Source organism: Mirounga angustirostris, unplaced genomic scaffold (genome assembly GCF_029215605.1).
Source record: "Mirounga angustirostris isolate CCGP_5_RB_7025 unplaced genomic scaffold, mMirAng1.0.hap1 SCAF_5, whole genome shotgun sequence".
Taxonomy (NCBI): domain Eukaryota; kingdom Metazoa; phylum Chordata; class Mammalia; order Carnivora; family Phocidae; genus Mirounga; species Mirounga angustirostris.
In genome coordinates, this window is record NW_026991713.1 from 36,532,173 (window position 1) to 36,547,509 (window position 15,337).

Genomic DNA, 15,337 nt, shown 5'->3' on the forward strand with positions numbered 1-15,337 from the left:
TTACCTGATTGTTGCACAGTGAAACCCACTTTGGACTTCTGACCTTCAGGGGGCTAGATAATAAATTTATGTGGTTTTAAGCCACTAAATTTGTCGGAATGTGTTATAGCATCAAAGGAAACTAATACACTGTATAACTGTATAAATTACTGTCCTAGCAGTCCTAATGACTACTGCCTCTTCTAATGATAACAAATGATATAACAAAAGGTTTGATCTACACTATTAATTCCACTAGCCAGCCAATAAGCCAATCATCTAAATCACTATAGTTAAAAAAAAAAATTCTGTCATTTGGTAAGACAAGTTTCTCAACCTTGTTTTTCTTCTTCAGTAACGTCTTGGCTATACTTGCCATTTAGCTCTCTCATGTATATCCTGAAACAACTTACAAATTCCGTAACACACACAAACACACATGCATACACACACTAATACACTTTGGGGATATTCATTAGATGTACTGAATTGCAACAATCTAGCAATCACTTTGTGAAGAGCTGACATTTTTACAATATTGTCTGTTTATTCATTAACATATTATATTTGTCCATTTACTTAAGAGTACCCTCTCAACTAGTAACATCCAAAAAAAGGCTCTTGTGTTCCCAAAGAATATTAATTTTTAAGGATGGCCTCACTGTTGCAAGAATTTAGCTGTCCCAGTACTAAATGATCATGTTGGTTAACCCTTAATTAACTCTGGTACCTGGTCAGGTACCCCCATACCTCTTTCTTGACAAATGTGACACGTATCCATCATTATGGAATCACACAAAGTATCTTCACTGCCCTAGAAATCTTCTGTGCTTCACTTGTTCATCCTTCATCCCATCCCAAGCCCTGCTCTTCTTACTCTCTCCATAGTTTTGCCTTTTCCAGAATGTCATATGATTGGAATTCTAAAGTATATAGCCTTTTCAGATTGGCTTAACAATATACATTTAAGTATCTTCCATGTGTTTTCATGGCCTCATACCTCTCTTTTTTTTTCTTTCTGTGAATAATGTTACACTGTCTAGATGTGCCACAGTTAATTTACCCATCTTCTTACTAAAGGATATCTTGGTTGCATCCAAGTTTGGGAAATTATGAATAAAGTTACTACAAACATCAGTGTGGAGGTTTTTGTGTGGACATGTTTTCAACTCCTTTAGGTAAATACCAACAACTGTGATTGCTGGATCATATGGTAAGAGTAGGTTTAGTTTTGCAAGAAACTACCAAACTCTTCCAAATTGGCTGTCTCATTTTGCATTCCCACCAGCAATGAATGCAAGTTCTTATTGTTCCACAACCTTGCTAGCATTTAGTGTTATCAGTGTTCTGGATTTTGATATTCTAATAGGTGTGTAGTGGTATCTTGTTGTTTAACTGTATTTCTCTGCAATTTCTCTATTCACTTCTCCATGGGGTTAGTGTACTTTTTTTTAAAGATTTTATTTATCTATTTGAGAGAGAGAGAACACAAAGGGAGCGTGAGAGGGAGAAGCAGACTACCCGCTGAGCAGGGAGCCCAAAGTGGGGCTCGATCAGAGGACCCCGGGATCATGACCTGAGCCGAAGGCAGACACTTAACGAACTGAGCCACCCAGGCACCCCAAGAATTAGTGTACTTCTTAAATTTCTTGGACTCATGTCTTTTCTTACTATTGCTACTGCCCTATTTGCTCTCTCCTTTTTTCTCAAACTGCAACTAACATGTATGTGAGGCCTATTCACTGTATTCTCCATAGCTTAGTCTTTCTTTTGTATTCTCCATCTTTCTGTTTCTTCATGTTTCACTGTGGATGTTTTCTTCTGACCTGTCTTCCAGTTTACTAATTATTTCTTCAGCTGTGTCTACAATGCTATTAATACCACTCACAGATTTTTTTTTTTTTAAGATTTTATTTATTTGCGAGAGAGAGAATGAGAGACAGAGAGCATGAGAGGGAGGAGGGTCAGAGGGAGAAGCAGACTCCCTGCTAAGCAGGGAGCCCAATGCAGGACTCGATCCCAGGACTCCAGGATCATGACCTGAGCCGAAGGCAGTCGCTTAACCAACTGAGCCACCCAGGCGCCCAACTCACAGATTTCTTAATTTCAATTATTTTATTTTTCAGTTGCAGAATTTTCACTTGGGTTATTTTTTTGTATGTTTTGGTTCTCTGACAAAATATTTTTATTTCAACATACATTTAAGTAGTTTAATAAAAATTTCTATTTTAGGATAATTGTAGATTCACATGCAATTATAGGAAAGAATTCAGAGAGACTGTTATTTCCTTTATCTGGTTTCCTGAAATGTCTCATAATTTGAGACTGGCTTTTTTTCACTCAGTATAATTTTTTTGTAGTTTCATCCCGGTTGTTATATCAATAGCTCATTCCTTTTTATCACTGGGTAGTATTCCATGGTATGGATTAGCACTGTTTGTTTAGCTATCTGTTAAAGGGCATACAGGTTGTTTTCAGTTTGGGATGCTATGAATAAAGCTGCCGTAAACATTTATATACAAGTTTTGTGTGAAGATAACCCAGCCTCTGTTGACACCTTGTTAGTGCTAGGAGTTCCAGCTTCCCACATCTTCTCCACTGATGTTGTGGTAGGAGTGGCCTTGTAACTCCTGGGCAATGGTGAAAATCCTGACTCTCTACTACTAGGCCTTCTCTGATGCCACACTGGTGGGGAGAGAGTGTAACACCTTTTTACTGTTAGGTGGGCAGAAGTTCAGGTCCCCACATGGTCTCTGACACTGTGGCAGCAGTGGTGGGGTGCTTGTTACCACCTGGTGGGGAGGAAATCCTAGTTTCCTACTTGTCCTTCTCTGACACCATTCCACAACTGGTGTTCGGGAACCTCATTACAATGTGGCAAAGATGGAAGTCTAGGCTCTCCACTTGGCCTTTGTTGGCATGGGGTGGGGGGGCACAATATTTTATTCTGGCTGCAATATGGTAGGTCTATTGAAAGGTTTTCCTGTGCCTCCCTCTTTCCTGGTCCTTTGGCTAGAAAGAGAAGGTTTTTTTTTTTTTTTTTTTTTTGGCATGTGCCCAGTGGCATTTCTGGATTGCAGTTTACTTCAGCTCCAATACAAGGCTTTTAAGGCAAAAAGAAAACCCAGGGAACTCCCACTACATTGTTCATTGGGTCCTGAGACCTTAAGCTAGTTTGCTTTATTCTCTCCAAGACTCTTTCAGAATCTTCTTATATTTTATAGATAGTTCTAGATTTTTAATTGTAGTTTCCAGGAAAAATAGAAAAATGTGTATCTATTCCATTTTCCCAAAGTGGAAGTTTCTCTGGTTGTTATTTTAAGCTATCTCTGAACTCCCAACTAGTCCATTTCTGTTGCATGTAGTTTACCTTGGTTTTTGGTCATGTCCTATTTCATCACATGGCTGGTTATTTTGGGTTGCTTGCTAAATGCTATATATAGCAAACTATCGTGATAATTTGGGCCTAGATATGTATTATTTTTGTCCAGAGAGGATTTGCCAATAGTAGGCAGCTAGAAAAAGTAGTAATCTGAAATACTTTAATCACAGCTTCAGATAATTCCAAGTGGGGCTTTAAAGCATCTTAGGACTATTTCATTTATAGTTCACCTTTACTCATACTGTGGACCTAACTCAAGGTATGAGTGGTGTGCCTGGCCAATGGAGTCCTCCTCCTAGGGCAGGCTATGAACTTTAACTTTTGTCTCACAGAACTGTTACTCTATTGAAAGCTGTGCTCACCTTCTCTGTCTACTTTGTTAACTGTTAGACAGCTGCCTTTTTAAGAACTGGCAGATGCTTCTGGGGAAATGCAGCCCCAGAAGAAGCTGGGCTTATCTCTTTTGATTCCCATCTTCTCCTAGGTATTTGCCCTATAGTTTTTGTTGTTGTTTTTACCATTAACAAGAAGTATTTTAACATTTAATTTTGACTTAACAACATACAGTGGCTTGATTTTTTATAAGTGTCTTAGAAAAGGATTCACTTCAAGTATGAATAAACTAATTTCATAAGATACATGGTGACATTCAAGTACCCACATAAACACAGAACTTACCTTTTTCCCTAGTTTTATTGGGAAATAATTAGCATACAAGTTTAAGGTGTATAGCAGGATGGTTTGATTTACATATATTATGAAATGATTATCACAATAGGTTCAGCTATAACATCCATCTTCTCATATACATTTAAAAAAGAAAAAAAAGGAAAAATTCCTCTTAGGATGAGAACTCTTAGGATTTACTCTCTTAACAACTTTTCTATATATCATATAGCAGTGTTAGATATAGTTATTGTGTTGTACATTATATCCATAGTACATATTTATCTTATAACCTAGAGTTTGTACCGTATAGTCACCTCCCTCCAATTCTCCATCTCCCTGCCCTCTGCCCTTGGTAACCGCAGGTCTGACTTCTTTCTATAAATTTGGTGGTTTTGTTTATATTTGCTTTTGTTTTGAGATTCCACATATAAGTGAGATCATACAATATTTGTCCTTTTCTGTCTTATTTCACTTAGCATAGTGCCTTCAGGTCCACTCATATTATTGCATATGATAAGATTTCCTCATTTTATGATGGCTGAATAACATTCCATTATCCCTTCATCCATTGAAGGACACTTAGGTTGTTTCTATATCTTAGCTATGGTAAATAATGATGCTATGAACATAGGGGTGCAGATATCTTTTTGAGTTGGTATATTCATTTCCTTCAGATATATTACCAAAGGTGAGAATGCTGGATCATCTGGTACTTCTATTTTTTATTTTTTTGAGAATTCTCTATGCTGTTTTCAACAGTGGTTGTACCAATTTATAATTCCACCAACAGTGCACAAGGGTTCCCTTTTGTCCATATCCACGCCAACATGGTATCTCTTATCTTTTTGATCATGGCCATTCCAACAGGTGTGAGGTGATCTCATTGTGGTTTTCTTTTATTAAATATTTACTTACTTATTTGAGAGAGAGTGCGTGTGAGAGGAGGGGAGGGGCAGAGAGAGAGAGGGAGAGAGAGAAACTCAAGCAGACTCCACACTGAGCATAGAGCTGATGCAGGGCTTGATTTCACAACCCTGAGATCGTGAACTGAGCCAAAATCAAGCTAGACACTTAACTGACTGAGCCACTTAGGCACCCCAATCTCATTGTGGTTTTAATTTGCATTTCCTAATGACTAGTAATGTTAAGCATCTTTCCATGTACTTGTTGGCCTTTTGTCTATCTTTGGAAAAATGTCTATTCAGGACCTTTGTCCATTAAAAGTTTTGTTGTTTTGTTATCAAATTGTATGAGTTCTTTATATAACAGATATATGGTTTGCAAATATATTTTCCCATTCTGTAGGGTTTTTTTCACTTTGTAGATGGTTTATTGTGCTGTGCAGAAGCTTTTTAGTTTGATATAGTCTCATTTGTTTATTTTTTATTTTGTTGCTTGTACTTTAGGTGTCATAACAAAAAAAATCATTACCAACACCCATGTCAAGAAGCTTTATTCCTACGTTTTGTCAGGAGTTTCATGGTTTTAGGTTTTACACTTAAGTCTTTAACCCATTTTGAGTTAATTTTTGTGGGTGGTGTAAGATATGGGTCCAGTTTCATTCTTTTCTGTGTGAATATCCAGTTATCCCAGCACCATTTATTGAAGAGACTGTCTTTTCTCCATTGGGTATTCCTGGCTCCCTTGTGAAATATTAATCAATTATATATGCTTCAGTTTATTTCTAGGCTCTCAGTTCTGTTCCACTGGTCTATTGGTCTGTTTTTATGCCAGTACCATCTTGTTTTGATGAGTACAGCTTGAAAGCAGGAAGTGTGATCTCTCCTGCTTTGTTATTCTTTCTCAGGAATTCTCTGGCTACTCAGGGTCTTTTGTGATTCCATATAGATTTTAGGATAAGTTATTGGAATCTTGATAGGGATTGCACTGAATCTAGATGGCTTTTTGTAGTATTTACATTTTAACACTATTAATTCTTCCAATCTATGGACACAGGATATCCATTTATTTGTGTCTTCCTTGATTTCTTTCATCAGTGTTTTGTAGTTTTCAGAGTAGAGATCTTTCACACTCTTGGTTAAACTTATTCCTATTTTATTGTTTTTGATACTGTTGTATTTGCATTTCCCTAAGTTTCTTTAATTCTTTGTCAGAGAAGTCATTGTTAGGGTATAGAAACACTACTGATTTTTATATGTTAATTTTGTATCCTGCAACTTTATTGAATTCAGTTTCTTTCACTGAATCTTTAGGATTTTTTATATATAAAATCATGTCATCTGCAAATAGAGACAATTTTACTTTTTCTTTTCCAATTCTGATTCCTTTTATTTCTTTTTCTTGCTTGATTGCTCTAACTAGTACTTCTAGTACCATGTTGAAATGGAGTGGTGAGAGTGGGCATCCTTCTTTTATTCCTCATGTTAGCAGAAAAGCTTTCTACTTTTACCACTGAGTATGATATTAGCTGTGGGTCTGCCATCTATGGCTTTTATTATGCTGAGATAAATGCCTTCTATGCTGAACTTGTTAAGAGTTTATTATAAATGGATGCTGAATTTTGTCAAATGTGTTTTCTGTGTCTATTTACATGATCATGACTCTTCCATTCTATTAATATATCACATTGATTGGTTAGCATATGTTGAGCCATCCTTGTATCCGTAGGATAAATCCCACTTGATAATGGCAAATGGTCCTTTTAATTAATATGCTACTGAATTTCATTTGGTAGTATTTTACTGAGAATTTTTATATCTATACTCATCAGGGATATTGGCAAATAGTTTTCTTTTCAACAGTGTCTTTTTTCTGGTTTTAGTATCAGGATAATGCTGGCCTCATAAAATAAGTTTGGGAATGTTCCCTCCTTTTGGATTTTTTAGAAAGTTTGAGAAGAATTGATGCTAATTCCTCTTTAAATGTTTCATAAAAGGGGAACCTGGGTGACTCAGTCAGTTAAGCATCTGACTCTTGGTTTCAGCTCAGGTCATGATTTCAGGGTGGTGGGATTGAATCCCATGTCTGGTTCTGTGCTCAGCACAGAGTTACTTGGGATTCCCTCTCGCCCTCTCCCTCTGCCCCTCCCCCCACTCATGTGTTTGCTCACTTGTGCACACACTCTCTCTAAAATACATACATAAGTAAAATCTTTAAAAATAAATCAATAAATGTTTCTTAAAACATCACCAGTGAAGACAGTTGGTCCTGGGGCTTTCTTCATTGAGAGGTTTTGATTATTGATTCAATCTCCTTACTGGTAATTAGTCTATTCAGACTTTCTATTTCTTCCTGATTCAGTCTTCATTAAGTTGTATGTTTACAATTTTTCCATTTTCTAAGTTGTCCAGTTTGTTGGCATATAGTTGTTCATAGTAGCCTCTTTTGATCCTTGAATTTCTGTGGTATCAGTTGTAATGCTTCCTTTTTCATTTGTAACTTTTATTGATTTGGGTCCTTTCTCTTTTTTTCCTTAGTTATTCTAGCTAAATGTTTGTCAATTTTGGGGGTGTCTGGGTGGCTCAGTCAGTTAAGTGTCTGATTCTTGATTTCGGCTCAGGTCATGATTTCAGGGTTGTGAGATTAAGCCCCGCTCTGCACTGTGTGTAGAGCCTGCTTAAGAGTCTCTTTCCTTCTCCCTTCCTGACTCCCAGCTCTCTCTCTCAATCTCCCCCTCCAAAAAATGGTTTGTCAATGTTGTTTACCTTTTCAAAGAACCAACTCTCAGCTTGTTCTATTCTTTTTCTGTTCTCTATTTTACTTCTTTCTGTTTTAATATTTATTAGTTCTTTTCTTCTAACTTTGGGCTCAATTTGTTCTTCTTTTTATAGTTCCTTAAATCAGAGGTAGGGTATTTGAGATCTTTCTTGTTTCTTAATATAGGCATTTATTGCTAAGAACTTTCCTCTTAGAACTGTTTTCACTGCATCCTGTAAGATCTGGTATATGTTGTATTTCCATTTTTATCTATTTCAAGAAACCTTTTAATATCTTCTTTGATATTAATTTTCATGTATTTGTGAATTTTCCAGTTTTCAATTTTCAGATTTCTAATTTTATGCCATTGGGGTCAGAGGAGACACTTTGTATGATTTCAGTCTTCTTGAATTTGCTAAGTCTTGTTTTGTGGCCTAACATATGATCTACTCTAGAAAATGTTTCATATGCACTTGAAAAGTATGTCTATTTTGCTGTTGTTGAATAGAATGTTCTGTACATGTCTGTTAAGTCCATTTTATCTAGAAGGTTCAAATTTGCTGTTTTCTTATTGCTTCTCTGTCTGAATAATGTGCCCAATATTGGAGCACTTAAATATATAATGTTCCTGTATGTCCATTCAAAGAACTCTTATTTAGCATTCCTTATGAGGCAGATCGAGTGGCAAAGAGCTCCTTCAGCTTTTGTTTGTTTAGAAAAGACTTTATCCCTTCTTCGTTTCTGATGGACAGCTTTGCCAGATATAGAATTCTTGTCTGACAGTTATTTTCTTTCAATATGTCATTCCATTCTCTTCTGGCCTGAAAAGTTTGTTGAGAAATCTGCCAACATTCTTATGGGAGGCTATAACTTGTATATAACCCCTCTCTTGTTGCTCCTAAAATTCTTTGTCTTTGACTTCTGACAACTTAATTATGTCTTATAGTGCTACCTGGGTTCAACCTATATGAATTCCTTTGGATCTCATGGATCAGGATGTCCTTTTCTCTCACCAGGTTTGAGAAGTTTTCAGCCATTGTTGCCTTAAATATATTTTCTTTTTCTTTTTTCTTTTTTTTGCCATTGTTGCCTTGAATATATTTTCTGTCCCTTTGTTCCTGATCTGGAATTCTTATAATACTAACATTGTTTCTTTTCAATATGTTCCATTTTGCCATAGGCTTTCCTCATTCTTTTCACTTTTTGCTTCTCTGACTGGGTAATTTCTAATGTCCTATCCTCTAGGTCACTGATTCTTCCTTCTGTATGGATAAGTCTACTTTTGAAACTCTCTACTGAATTCTTCTGTTCAATTATCATATAGTAGACCCTTGAACACCATGGAGTAAAGGGTATTGACCTCCCATGCAGTTGAAAATCCATGTATAACTTTTGACTCCCCCACTCAAAATGTAACTACTAATAGTCTACTATTGACTGAAGCCTTACTTATAACATAAACAGTTGATCAAAACATATTTTATATTTTATATGTATTGTATACTGTATTCTTACAATAAAGTAGGCTTGAGAAAAAATGTTATTAAGGAAGTCATAAGGAAAATACATTTACAGTACTGTACTGTATTTATCAAAAAAAAAAAAATCTGTGTATAAGTGAATCTGTGCAGTTCAAACCCATGTTGTTCAAGGGTCAACTGTACTTTTCAACCCCAGGATTTTTTTTTTTTTGGATGGCTGCTTTTTCCTTGTCAAAATTCTCATTTTGTTCATGCATTGCTTTCTGAATTTTGTTTGTGTTTTCCTGCAGTTCACTAAATTTCCTTAAGAGGATTACTTTGAATTCTTTGACAATTCTTAGATCTCCATTTCTTTAAGATCAGTTATTAGAACTTTATTAGTTTCCTTTGGTGGCATACTTATCTGATTTTTCATGATCCTTGATTCCTTATGTTGTTATTTGAGCACTGGAGTAACTGGGCTCCTCTTTCAGACTTTACAAGTTTTCTTTGATAGAGACTGTTTTTTTACCAGTCAGCTCAATTTGGGTTTCTGGGTTTGTCTACTGCTAACATCCACAGGTAGCAGGGACTGCTATTATGGTCTATTTTGGGGTGAGGCAACCGTTCAAGCTCTGAGGATGGGGACGGGGAGTGTGCCTCTGGTTGAGAATAGTTGGATAGGAATGTTGGCTTGGTTCTCGACTTGAGTGAGGCTGTGGAATGGATTCCATGATTGCCTGGATTCTCTAGTCATGCTTATTAGATGGTTAGTACTCGGTACTATATTCAGTAGTATATGGGGCTATGAATTAACTTCCTTGCCGTGGCAGGGAAGCAGGATAAGACCCAGGGCCTATATATAGCTCATTGTTTGGGGACCCAAATCAGGCCAGAGTGTGCACAGAATTCCCTGGTCAGGTGACGTCACTGGTTTTGCTCTGCAGATAAGGGATGACATGGGCAGTGCTCTCTGTTCAAGTACTACTATAAGTAGGGCTGTTGAATGGGCTATGAAGCTTCCTGTGTGTTCTGGTTAAGTTCCCTGGTTGGACAGGCTGAAGGCTGTATTCAGTAATGAGCGGGTCTATGAATTAGATTCCTTGCCTAGGTGCAGTGAGAGAAGCAACTCTAAAGCTGGAGAGCTCTGGAGCTCCCTGGGGTCTAGTGGTTAGGATACGGTGCTCTCTAAAATTGGGAAAGCTCTTTGTCGTCTTAACTCAAGCCAACCTGCACCCCAAGTTTCCTAGCTGAAGAGGGCCACTGGCTTTGCTTTGTAAACTATTGACTTTGCCTTTCTCTAGACTCAAGCATTGCTGGACCACACACCTTCCAGGAGTTGTTGCCAGCCCTTTTGGTCAGATGGGCTAAAAGACACATTCCACAGTGGTGTTATGTGTCAGCTCCCTTAACTGGGCAGGAGGGAAGAGGCTACTCCAGGCTACTCTCCAAATTTTCCAATATTCTCCTATTTCCCAAATAGGCTCTCCAGTTGGGAAGGGCTGAGAGCTACCACCACCCTTGGCTATGAATTAATCTTCCTGCCTGTGCATAATAAAAGAATCCTTCATACTTGGTACTGGATTTGCTCTGGGGCTGATCAGCTCTGCCAGCCTGCCTCCTGGCTGGAGTACCACTGAGCTTCCAGAAGTTGTAGCCAATGCTTATGCTCACTGGGACCAGAAGATACTCTCAACAGTGGGTGGGGCTGTAACTCAGCTCCCTGCGTGGGAGTGGAGCAAACCAGACTCTAGAGATGGCAAAACTCCTCATCTGAGGATCTGAATCAGTCAGATGTGCACCCCACTGAGTTTCCTGGTCAGAGTGAGCCCCTGACTTGGTTTTGCAGATGAGCAAATCCACCAGTTGGGATTATTACTTGGGCACTACAGGTATGAACTTGGTCTGCCAATATCCATGTGCTGATTATTGCAAGCCCCTTCCCCCTTCTCCATCCCAGTCAGATTCTCAGTGGTTGAGCCCCACAGACATCCCTGCAATAACTGTGGGGCAAGATCAGAGGATGGGCTTTCATAAAGTAACCCCCAATGTTGGTGGGGTGGCTGTGCTCCCTGGGTTCTTTTCCCACTGGAGGAACCAGAAGCTCAGGGGAGACCTCTCCATGTGCTGCTGCACTGGCCTGAAGGGAGACACAATGTGGTCAACATGCAGCTGCTTCTCTTGCCCTTCTGATGAAGTCTATCTTGGTCTCTGAGGTAGAGGAAGGTGCAAAAGCCTCACCCCCATGTTCTAGGATTCTTTCAGTGGTGTCTTGTTTTTTAATAGCCGTTAGTTGTTCTTGTGGGGGGAGGCACAAAGTCAGGAACAACCTATGTTGTCATCTTAGTGAAATCACTCCCTGCCCTGTAATTCTTAACTTTCTTGATAGGTCTCTGATGTTCTCAAACCAATTAAAAACAAATACGCACACATGTGTACACACACACACACACACCTTCAATATTTTTCACTTTTCTCAGAAGGAGAGTTGGTTCTAATGATCTAGTCTGCCGTTATTGGAAATGGGTTTCTATCACTGTCTTTGTTTTTTGCACATGCTATCCTGACTAGAATATAAAATATTTCTGTGTGGACAATATATCCTATGCATCCAGAACCTAACAGGCTGCCTGTCATACAATAAATTAATTGCTGGATTGGAAAAATAACAATGTGTAAGTCTTGGCAACTAATGAGAATACGTGGCCTGATGATGGAAGAAGAATAAAATTAAATATAACTAAGATTTCTAAAGCTTGACTTTAGAAATGGTCATGGCATTCCTAGGTTTAATAAAAGAAGTCAAGAGAAGAAAGAAAGAGGAGTAGAATTGGTGGGAAGTTGACTTTGGTTTTTGGATATGCTGAATTTGATGTATCGGTAAGGTACTTAAGTGAAAGCGGTGGGAATAGATACCTGATTCCAGGTATCAGTTGTCAGGATAATTCCTAAGAGAAAGGAAATATTAAGAGAAAGGAGCTGAATATAAAAATATTAGAGAACGTCTAACTATATGTAGGAGGTTAAGTAAGAGGAAGAACCTTTCAGTAAATAGAAGGATGTGCACAGCAGGAAAAAGAAACTCAGAATGCCACTTAATGGAAGAGAAGGAGGACAAGAGTTGGGAGAAAAAAACAATTATTAAATGGTCAAGTGTGGCTAAAAGGTCAATCAGGCTCTGGAATGAAAGAAGTCTTATAATACATACATACCATCTATCTTCTAAGTAGTAAAAGAAGGCAGGAACGTGGAAGGCTGGAGGGTGTTTAATTTTTAAGTGAGAAGAAAAATTCAGAAAAGAATGGAGACAATTTTAAGTTGTCATTAGAGGAATAAAAAAATTTATAAAGAGATTTGAGGTCTCAAAAGAGGGAGGCAGTCAATATTTGCAAAATTATGTGACTTTTTTCCACAGGTTAGTATCTTGTGGTGAACTCAAGAGAGGAAACTACTTTTAGGAAAGCATGAGAAATTCACTTGTAGACAATTTTGAAGATTGGTAAACATGGAAAAGAGAATGGAGTCTGCAAGCAGATTTGGGAGTTATCTACACAGAAATGATAGTTTAAAACAATGGTATATGTAGTATTTATATGTCATAATTTCTATCAGTAAAAAAATGGTTATTTTCTCTCTTACAGAGAAATAATAACTAATCCAAAAATAGTTTCTATCTCGGTTAGTAAGTGTGGATTTGTTTTTGAGAACCTTAAAATTGTCCTATTTTAACTTGAAGAATAATCCTATTACAACCAAATGGTTATCAGAATCCTAAAATTGTAATTAGCAAGAGGATATTCATGAAACTTGCCAGAAATGTGAATGTAAGCTTGAGTACTGAACCAATATTATGGAAAAATTCTCCCATCTCTGCCTGTCTGTGCAATGCATTATTGGAATGCATTGGAAATAATGCAAATAATGCAAATAATCCAAATAATGCATTATTTGGAAAAAAAGACAAAACATATGCAGGGCTACTATTTTACCAGTAATACAATGGCCACAATTGTTTATCATCAATTTCTGTTCTCATTAGCTACGAGTTTAAGCTGTACTGGTTGTAAAACATTTTAAATATAACTCTTGTTCATATGCTAAGTCACTGAATTACTTATATATAACATTTCAATGCTTCTAAAATTCTAAATTACAATTGACACAGACTACTTTACCATTACACCAACTCTTTGGGACAAAAAGGAATCATTAGCGTCCCCACTTTAATAATGATTAAGCTAAGATACAGCTGCTGCATACTTCTTTGTTACTACTCACACTATGCTCAAATTCAAAGCTTCTTCCAACAGTAAGAGTGACCCTGAATAAATTCACCTGGGCTAAAAGTCATTTCATTTACAAGACAACATAGTTATTATTAAAATTCTCATACCATTTGGTGATGCCATAACATTCTTTAATAATATCCTGAAGGACGGCTCGATAGAAGAGTGATTCGGTAGGCAGCTGAAAAAAATGTAGATATATATATGAGCACAAGAAACAAAAAACATAAATTGAATCAATACTAGAGAGTCAGGACCATAAGTGAATGTTAGAAACCTGACTTTGTTACAAAACATAGAGGACACTTTAAAAATTTTTTCATTCTAAGTTACATTAACACCCTGTAGCTAAAATTCACTGAGAAAGTATTCTGCATGAAAATAGAAGAAACTATAAGAGAAATGGTAGTGAGTGAGGAAGAAAAAGCAAAATCAAAGAAAAATGAGCTAATGTCCCAAATGGAGTGCCGTTCAATTTAAAAAGTGGAAATAAATTTTCACGACCAGCCAAATCAGCTCTGGAGCCTGTAAGAGAGCAGTCAGGTAGAATACGTGCAAAAGAGAAGAAAACGTGGATTTGTCCTAATGGCGGTGGAACAGAGATAGTATCATTTAGGATTCACACCTGCAAAGAGAAGGTACTATCCTAAGGACATTCTAAAAATATGTCTGAGCTCTGAAAGATCATAGCATTGGCTACTGTTGAGTTGAAAAGGATATGCTTTTTGTCTTTTAGAAAGGACATAGGATCAGGTATCCATGAATGTTTTCCAAAGGAAAGAAGGTATGGCTGAAAAGAAAGGCCCCAGTGAAACATAATTTTGAAGAAGTAGAAGGTAAAAAAAAAAGTACTACACATAAAATAAAACACTTCACTGAAAAAATGGAAGTGGTACTCAAACTAAGAAACTACAAAAGTCACCCAAACTCCATCCATATCCCCCCAGACCTCTTAATATTGACAGTGTAAATAAATCTAACATGAAATATCAAATATTATCAGCAACAACCCTGGTTCCATGCCAAGTTACTAATGGAAAAAAAAAAAAAAGGAAAGAAAAATGAGCCAGAGTAGCGGGAGGTCAACAATATCGTATGGTTCTGAAAAGTCTAATAAGGTGAAAACTCCAAACTATGCAGTGATTGGTAAAGTTTTAAAGACAGAGGTCAGTAGACTGTATATATTCCCTGAGTTATCCTTTTGTAACTTTTATTCTCCTTCCTAGCACAGAATTGTTATTTTCATCTGTTTTCAACTAAAATATGTTCGGATTCAGATGGAGTTTAGCACAAAATAAAATCTTGCCTGTGTGCTCAGGCAGAAAACTTAACTCTACTGCTCCTATCCTCATCTGACCGCAAGTTCCTACACTGTGGGCCCCTGGTGCTGAAACTACAAAAAAACACAAATTGGGGAGTTGAGGGTCAACCAACCATTATTTCTTGGGTCTTGTCACTGGACAATGTCTGACTTGCAAGATCTTGATAGAACACTTGGAAAGAACACACGTTATATCCTTTCTGGATGGTGGGAATAGTGGGGAGGGTGATTCTAGTCAGAAATGGTGTTAGGAATACCACAGTCCCCAGTTCAGCTCCTAAAATAACACACTGACAGCAGACATCCATACATACTTGAGTGCCCACAGTAAAATTTATAACCTTCAAAAGACACACTTCTTATATAATATCTCTTTCTAAATACAACTCCTGACTTAAGACAAACTGATTTCTAAACTTTTTTTCTGGAAGACTGCTCCAAAACATTTCATTCTAAATTTCCCATCTCCGGATATACTTTCTTTCTTTTTTTTTTTTTAATTTATTTATTTGACAGAGAGAGAGCACAAGTAGGCAGAGTGGCAGGCAGAGGGAAAGGGAAAAGCAGGCTGTCTGCTGAGCAG

At 37.3% G+C, this 15,337-nt stretch overlaps 1 protein-coding gene across 5 annotated transcripts in view; it reads right to left on the reverse strand.

The window, feature by feature from the left end:
* The window catches only part of METTL25 (methyltransferase like 25), a 158,646-nt gene that overhangs the window by 76,403 nt on the left and 66,906 nt on the right, over positions 1-15,337 (reverse strand). For all 5 annotated transcript variants that reach the window (XM_064590833.1, XM_064590836.1, XM_064590835.1 and 2 more), the window contains exon 8: positions 13,541-13,614. In XM_064590833.1, coding sequence (XP_064446903.1) covers positions 13,541-13,614 — 74 coding nt within the window. The remainder of the gene's footprint in view (positions 1-13,540; positions 13,615-15,337) is intronic.